General features: G+C 42.7%; 2 protein-coding genes across 2 annotated transcripts; both read left to right on the top strand.

Annotated features, from left to right (window-relative positions):
• Positions 1-5676: 5676 nt before the first annotated feature.
• On the top strand, positions 5677-7685 carry C922_05789 (hypothetical protein; the record flags this gene model as incomplete). Its single annotated transcript, XM_008821360.1, has 2 exons — positions 5677-6055; positions 7171-7685. 2 exons carry the CDS (start codon positions 5677-5679, stop codon positions 7683-7685), a joined length of 894 nt encoding a protein of 297 aa, XP_008819582.1.
• Positions 7686-8013: 328 nt separating this feature from the next.
• On the top strand, positions 8014-8647 carry C922_05788 (hypothetical protein; the record flags this gene model as incomplete). The annotated part of the gene is made up of 1 exon (XM_008821359.1): positions 8014-8647. A coding segment is annotated over one exon (633 nt), but the record flags the coding sequence as incomplete, so codon positions are not given.
• Between the last annotated feature and the right edge of the window lie 7 nt (positions 8648-8654).

The raw sequence follows: 8654 nt of genomic DNA, 5'->3' as shown, positions 1-8654 counted from the left end.
TCAGAGGCCAATAATGATACTATGCTTCATCTTCTTTGGTTAAATTTAGCATACTGTGTATGTAATATCTCATGAACTCCTCTGAATGGTCTTGATGGTTTTATTATTCGTATATATTTTATTCTGAACCGCCGCAATGGCAGATTTTTACATGGAGGGACATCCCCAGAGGATTCTTAACAGATACCAACCAAATAATGAAAAACACGGCATTACATTCTGGATTATTCTATTAAGAGAAAAAAAAAAAAAGAAAAAAAGAAAAAAAGGAACGAACATATATGGCGTCACCCTCTGTTCCCTAAAACAAAGCTATAGGATGTTTACATTATGAAGAAAAAAAGAAAGAAAAAAGATGCAGACTGTCCAGGATAATAGAATCTGATCGAAATAGTCGTTCCTTTGGTTCTGCAATAGCACCTATTAGTAGTGCATATAATTAATATATTGTTTTAAATATTCCAGATTTAAATTAAAGGTCCTCTACATCCGTTTGACTATCCGTCAGCAACAAGAGAAGGATGATATAAGAAAAAAATAGCTTCTTGCCTTTGGGAGTTACGATGCATAATGAATAAGGAGTTTCATCTGGTCTTAATTGGAATGCATAGATAAAAGTTCCATTTGTATAGGTACAAGATGTAAGCCTCAGCAAAAGGATGAATGGTAATATAATGTATATGCCCCCTTGGTGAAGAATTTATTTTAAAGAAGGTCCTCGCATCAAATGGACCAAGAAATATTTGCTGAAGCGTTTATCTCTGGTATTTTTCAAGCTTAGGAAAGCCGAAATAACTGCAGGAATCTATTGTAGGTAAGAAAAAGGGTTCATATAAGTCCGAAACATGTCATTCTACTTAAAGACGAGGCATAAAAATCGTCTTATCTCCTAAATCTCTCAGGAGGCATGCACTGTGACCAAACAGAAGGATTTTCTACAGTCTCTATGATGTCCTTTCTTTATTTTTCTTTTCTTAATATTGGCTAAAAATATATTCTATAATGTCTTAATTTATTTATGTAACTGCATCTGTTTTAGTTAAGAATTTTGCCTTTGTGGAAATTCTTTAAGAAATATTCTTTACTAACTATTTAAAGAGTTTAAGAACTACTACGATGTATTTGGAAGTGATTTAGAGCGCTTCAAGGTATCTTAAGGCAGTTAATCCTAAGATAACCAATCCAACCTAAGTTATATATATAAGACCCTCGTCGAGGAAGTAATAATCATCTTGTAAGTATAATTATGTCTCCCCAAGGAATTAGATTAAGATACTATGGGTTTTCTCACTGAATCCAATTCTGCTCTAACTCATGAATGCTCAACTGAGTATGAAAAGAAAACAACAAGACATTCTGGAACCCATGAACACCAAGGAGCAACCTCCCCTGGCCTTAAATAGAGGAGATTCCTTTTTCGCTCCTGCTTAGTTAAAATTCTCGTTGTCGCTTCTTACATGTTTCTACTAGAAGAATATATGAGCTAAAAATCTCTTAAAGGAGTGATCACGAGCCTCTCAAAATTACTTATTTTGTTCTTACTCTGGATCAGGTCTACCTTATTTTTCGATGTTTATTTGAAAAAAGGAGTCTCTGGGTATAACAGATCAATAACCTCCTTATAGGTGAAATTTAAGGGACCTTTCAAACAACAATGTTTTAACAATCTTGTCCAACCTGCTTCCACCCAAAGGAACACACCATCGAACAAGAAAACTGACGAAGAATTTCCCTCCGAATGACTGCAGTTGAATATCTAAAAAAAGGAGGGTCAGATAAAAAACTAAATTCCAGAAATTCTAAATCTAATGATGGTGATTTATGTGGAATTCATAAAGTCCCATAAAGTCTGTAATTTATGGACCTGCTTATAAGAAAAACTTGACCATAGGATGATCAAGCCCTGTTTAATATTAAAGCCCTGTCCTCTCTCAAAAAGAGAACCGGGAAGGGCAGAGGATGCCCTCAAGAGGGAAGCAACTTCCGGATCATCGTTTCTAACTATTCAAAACTCCAATAACAGGAGATCGGCAAAACAGTATGCCACTATACAATTCATGTTTTCAGGACTCATTCTCACTCTATAATTACTTAAAGGAAATGCTTCTTTAGGAAATCATCGTATTGAGAGATTTTCAGAGGAACAATCTTGTTCCTTTTATGTTTTCTTTAAAAAAAGCTTAACTAATGGAATGAATAAGTGTTTGTCCATTAATGAACACTGTCAAAAACGTATCTTTAGTTCTCCTTAGCCCCAAAACAAAAACAGGTTACAGATCTCCCGTCCTATTGTATATTTAACTCCCCAACTTATTTCTCCAACCTAAGAAGAATTTCCTAAGCGGGAGAACGAGCGTTACCGGATGAGTAACACCAAATCCGGAGCAGAATTTTCGACTTTATGTTGACTAAAATGACTGAGTCTTCTGAGCCAGGAGAGGAATATTTTGACAGAAGAGATTACGTTAAAAGGACAGAAGAGAGATAATACAGGCAACCCCAACGAACAACTTCATAGACCAGCCAAAAATCCGCAGTAATCTCCAGTAGGCCTTATGCTAGCCTGGATGGAGCAAGGAAAAACCCAGAAGCAGATCTGATCCAAATCGTAAGAAGACCAATATATATAATAATTCTGAGGACGAAGATAGACATCAAGAGGAAACCCTAAAAACTGGTTTAATCATTTCTTCGAAGCCAAACCATCTCTTTAACCAACCAGCTCAGGGCATCATTGAGAAACTCTATCATTCGAGGATAATCCGATTAAGAAATCACTTTCTCCATCTATGAGCCATAGACCCAAGGAAAAATCAATCCAAAAATCTGGAAATAGTTTGACATCCTCGGATCTCTAGGGGACTATCTCAACAATACGACGTCTTAATCTCTATATAGTCTGAACACCTTATTTTCTGTCTGTGTGAATCATTATAAATAACAAGCAGAAAAACACAAGACACGGGCAGTCCAAAACTAGTGTTAACAAAACCCCACTATATCATATTAGTAAAGTTGAGGTCAGCTCTAAACCTACCAAACGTTAATTAAGGAATAAAGAAACGAAGTTAACTGAGAACACATCACAGGGGGGGCCCAGTAAGTATGAAAACCCCAGAAACGCCTAGAGGACTCCAAAAGTTATGTTTTTTTGAAAGAATGAGCGTAAATTAAGATAATGATTTTATTTTATCTGCTCATTTGCATTCGTCAGCCGCAGTAGATCTTTCCCTCCGGAATGACAAGATGAATCATTTTAAGTAAATTCACTAATAACAGCGGACTCAGATAAGATGACAGTCCTAATATTAGGAGTTATAATCAAGAGAAGTATTTTTCACGTTCTAATGTCATCCAAATGAAGCAAAATTCCGTTAATTATCCAAACGTTCAATCAAAAGAGAACCCCAAAAAACCAAGAAATAGGCAGTCAAGTCCCGTAACTACCCCACTAACAAAAAAAGGACGAGTCCGAAGGGAATAGGAAAACAAGGACAAAATAAGGGAATGAGCAACTAAGTATACAGAGATACAGATCAACTCTCTCTCGAGAGTCTGAGAAGGAAGACTAATATCTGAGAAGAGTAGAACTAGTGGGGGCCCAAGAAACAGGAAGACTCTCTAACAACGACTTCCCTGTCCAAATCAGCTCGAGCCATCACCACTGCAAAAACAAAACTTCGGCCAAATCTCCACCCATGACAATGGCCCAGACCCAGAGAGCAACCTAACTATGGCATTGAAAGGACGATACGAAGCCTCCCCCCAAAAACAACTAAATCCCCAACCATCCGTCGCGCAGGTTCAAGTTTAATCACATATCCAGAAGACAAAATCCAAACAGAATTAGGCGCCAAATTCTCTAAAAACCCTGAGCTAAGAGACAATCAGGAGGAACGAATGATACAACTAAAGAGGCACACCCCCAAAAAACCCCAAGGCGGAAAAGGTCTAAGGCATAAGATTTGCAGAAAAATCAAGAACATTAAGGGCATGGAAATCCAAATAACAAAGGATAATAGCCAAAAATAGCGCCCAACGGAAGGTGAAGATAGACAACCTAGAGAGATGGGCAGTACCCAAAAAAAGCAGCCGTAGGAGAAGGAAGACACCTCCAAGCGAAAGTCATTTCCCCAGAACAGATCCCATATAACAGAGATGAGATAATAAAAGATAGATAAAGGAAAAGATGAGAGGTTCAACACCCACCAAACTACCCGACTCTCCCGACGAAAGCTCCTCAAGAAAAAGGCTCCCCCAAACAAAAGTATGAAAGCAGACAAAAAGCGTCCCCCCCGGAGCTCACCGAACATGTCTAACTAAATAGGAAGAGACCCACAAAGAAATTACTCAGAGTTAGAATTGAACAAAACCTCCCAGTAAACAGATCACGGTTCTGACCAATGCATAAAAAACCGAAAAGGGTCCCCCCCTTCAAACGACGGATTCTGAGATTGTCCCCCCTAGGTGAAGATCGTTAATAAAGTCAGAACCTACAGAATTCTCAATATAACGACTAAAATAAAGTCCAAAACCACGACATGTGAAACCAAATCCCTAACAAAACTGAAGGAGGAAGAGTCAGATAGGAGCCGAAGCTAGACAAATAACAGGCGCCCCAGACGAAAAGGCGAAAAAGGGAGAAGCATCCAAAATAAATTCTGGCCAGGAGCTGAAAGATAGAGTATGTCTGAGGTGTTTAAGATTAACAAACGAAGCCCAGAAAGAGATCACCAATGTATCGACTAAGGGGAAGAATCAATAGAAACTAACTTAGGATAGAGCAAAACTGCAAAGGGACAAGTCCAGGCGATAAGGACAGATCACGCAAGTTCCCCACTCCAGAAAATGAACTCTAATCCATCTAAAAAACACCCAAGAGACGCCCTCCCCCCAGACAGAGGAAACGGCGCGCCACGAATCCAATAGAGGAACTACCCAGGTGATTATCTGAGGTCCATCAGGGACAACTTCGGGTCCAGACAACATCACAACTCCAAGCAAAGGAACAAGAACCACAAGGGAAAGATAACACCAAAAAATTCCAGGATGTTTAAATATACCACATCCCGTCAAAAAGAAACAGTGGAGGATGCCAAGGGCTCGAATATCCCGAAAGCTACAGCTGCCGGAGGCAATCAGGACCTAAACGGAAAGAAGCAGAATTGATGTCCTAACCCCCCGTTTCTTGAGACAAGACATCTCAAAAAAACCCGAACAAAAAGAAGAAGGACCAAACTCCAACAAATCACCTCGTAGGGAGTAACAGGAGAAGCCGAAGAATCTGAGCCGGAGCCCAAAACAGCAAAAGAAAAAGGCTCTTAGAACTTAGGGACTCCGCGCGCCTGGGGTATGGGTTTTAAAGGGATGGGAAGAGAAGAGGGAAAATCAATAAGGCAAATACAGAAGAGGAAACGCCAAACTCAAGAAGAGGATAACAGGCTAGTCAGGACCAGAAGAGCGAAGTAGAAGTGAATTTAGTCCAACAAGGCACGAATACAACCGAAAGTCCCTGTACAGGCAAACAAAAGAAACAAGAGCAAGGAAAAATATCCCTATCCAAAGCGGCAGGACAGTCAGAAGAAATAATTGGGAGTTACCAGGCGAAATCCTGCCTGGACGCAAGGAGGCTCCAGGGCACACCGACCCTTGCCATAACAAACACGAGAACAGTTCATGACAGAAAACAGCAGAGGCAGGCGCAGTGTATCGTTTCTCCCCACGGAAACGAACGAAGGAGTAGTAGCAGGAGGAGGGAGAGGATGTGAAAAGACAGCCGAAAACCACTTAAAAGGCGGATCCGCCCTGCCGGAGTCTATAAAAAGAAGAATAAGGGCGCTTCAAGTGGACACGAAAAAGAACAAACCAAAAGATTCTAGAGGGTTCCAGGAACAGCAGATTTTTTTCTGGAAGAGGGTTAAGCAGCTCCTATGGGATAGAGGCAAACAAAAAAGGCGAAACCAGCAGACAAAATTAGCTCTAAAGTCAACCAAGAAGCCTATGTCGAAGCGAAAGATCAAAGAGGAGAGTCACAACAGGAACTCCAAATCTGGAGGTAGGGTTTCAACTGCCCAAACAGCAGCTGCGTTTACACACCGAAACCCCGTACCCCCTAGGAACGAAGAGGCACCAGAATGACTAAGCCAGGGCCGGGGGAGTAACAACGGGTGAAGGTTCAGTACCCATTCAGACGACGAAAAAAGCAGATAAAAATTGGCCACAAAGGAGCAAGTACACCCTCAACAGCTGGGCAAGGGGTCATCACACCAACAAAATCGTGGGAATGAACAACCCCAAAAGCATCCCCCAGACGGCACCCAATCAAATCAACAGGCATCTCTAAGAGGCGAAAGCAAACAATTAACCGGAAGGATGAATATCACAGATGAGACCATAGTCAACCCAAAGCAAGACCGATAAGTCTCAACTCCAAGCTGAGGCAACACTAGAATCCCACCAGGAACAGACAAAAAAAAAGCAAGGACAACAGGAGCTCTAAAGGATAAGGAGAGAACAAGTCTGAGGAGGTTAGCGAAGACCAAACACGCAACTAGCATACGAAGGAATCAGGAACAGCAGCTAGAAACCAATAAACACTCATTGCCGAGTCCCCAAGTCCCAGGACCAAGGAGCCAGGTTCCGAGGATGAGGACTAACAGAGAACTTAGTGAACAAGCAAGAATCAACTCTCGATCAGTGGAAGCATAATCAGCCGATTTGTCTGACAGGCACCAGTGGGTGACTCAGCACAAGCAGAAGGAGAAGAGAGCTAAGAGCTAAATGTGGCTCGAGGCCCTAGATATTTTAGGGAGTTTGAGAGGAAGGAAAGGGTCAGGAACAGCAACCTGTCGAGAACGGCATGACTCCCACAAGTGTCTCAGCATCGCCGCAGAAGAGAAGCAAAATTCCCCAGACAGCCCAGCAGTCATGAGGAAGAAAGAACGTCAAAAGAGGCAAAAGTAGGATAAAGGTTTAAAACCACCGGTCCCCCTGCTTCCGAGTAAACAGGCACTCACGAGGACGGGTGAGAGGAAGGGATGAGGGAGCAGTAAAATCCGTAGAGCAACAAGAGATATAGACATAAATCCCACCCAGGGAACAATCCGAGTAAGCCAGGATGGAGCCCGAGGAGTTGGAGAAACTAAGCGTGAAAAATGCTCCTCCACACAGACAACGAATATCGGAGCCTCTGGGAGAGTAGAGAGGAGAAGTACAGTCTATCCCCAAAGGGAGCACAGTCCCGAACGGCTCAGGGGGGAGCTCACCAACCTAAATTCGGGAAGGTACAGGATGAAGGATGTGAGAAGCGAAGAGGGAAAAGAAGCAAACAGGATCCCTCCTCGGGGAAGGAAACATGTGGCCCCAGACACCCCACCGAGGACGAGGGAGACATAAGGAGAAGGGTGAAGAGAGAGAGGAGAAGGAAGCATAGGGTGAAGGCGGGGCATCTCTCCAACAACAAGAAAGGGCAAAGCAGACCCAGAAAGAGGCTATCGACCACATTAAAGGGAGAGGAAGAAAATACCCAGAAAAAGAAGGTACTTATGATAAAGCTCCATAGGGTTCGTAATGGGACTAGGACCCATTGGGGGAGATTAATGAGAAGAAACAAAGATCAGACAGAGAACGAGAAGGAGGAAGATGCAACAGCAGCCACTAACCTGGAGGAGTCCCAGCCCCGATGACGGGACTGCAGCAGTAGGATGTAAGAACAGAACAGGAAGCAGGTTTTGTTTACAGCTCCGGAAGAATAGGACTTCAAAGGAGAGGCCGCTCCAAGGGGTCGCCAGATGGTTGGAATCCCGCCTGAGGAGTTCAGACAATTATACACAACAGAAGGGAGGCTTTAGAGTCGGGAGCCTAATTTCCACCTAGGCAAACAGCCAAGTCCAATGGGAAGATGTGTTGAATGATATTATAAAGTCCTGTATCTCACAACCCGAAGACAAGAAGAATGATGCGACCGAAGATGAGTATTTAACAGCAGCGGAGAGAAGACTTTGGAAGGGGCTGATGGGAGGAAACGAAGAGGTCCAGTGCGATGCCAATGGTAGCTGCCAGAAGATGATATCTTTGATTGGTTGCATAGTCTACTGGTTATGGAAGGATGATGGAAGATTAATAATAGCCAATACGAAGGCGTGGAGCTCCTGTGACCGGCTCCAAGAGAGGATATTCGGGACGGGCGAGACTGAGCTCTTCAAGGCTCACGACGGGTGGAGAATCAAGAGAACCTATCAGAAGACTTGTCAGGCCGACGACAACTTCGAACACTGCCAATTGGAGGCATTAAGTGTAATAGTGAGTGTAGCTGAAGCAATAAGTAAATTATGTCCAGACTGTCCACTGTCGGGATTGAATAGTTTATTTAACAGAATTAAGGAGCCAGGTCCAGGACAGGCTATATATTGCAAGCCTCAACAGAAGGGTCCATGCATATGTGTATATGAAGACAGGGGGCACGGAAAGGGATTTGAGTTAATATCACGACAAGATAGTGAAAGTCCAACGGAAAGCAGCAGTGAAGGAACAGCAGGTCGGAAGAGACTGCGGAACGGAGCAGGAGAGGAACACGACAGGGGGGAGGCGTCAAATTCCTCCCAAGGAGGAGAAGGACATCTAAGCGACACCGCAGCGGGAGCGGGCGGTTCTAC

This window comes from Plasmodium inui, assembly GCF_000524495.1.
Source record: "Plasmodium inui San Antonio 1 unplaced genomic scaffold supercont1.183, whole genome shotgun sequence".
NCBI classification, from domain to species: domain Eukaryota; phylum Apicomplexa; class Aconoidasida; order Haemosporida; family Plasmodiidae; genus Plasmodium; species Plasmodium inui.
This window is presented reverse-complemented; position numbering and strand designations above follow the sequence as displayed.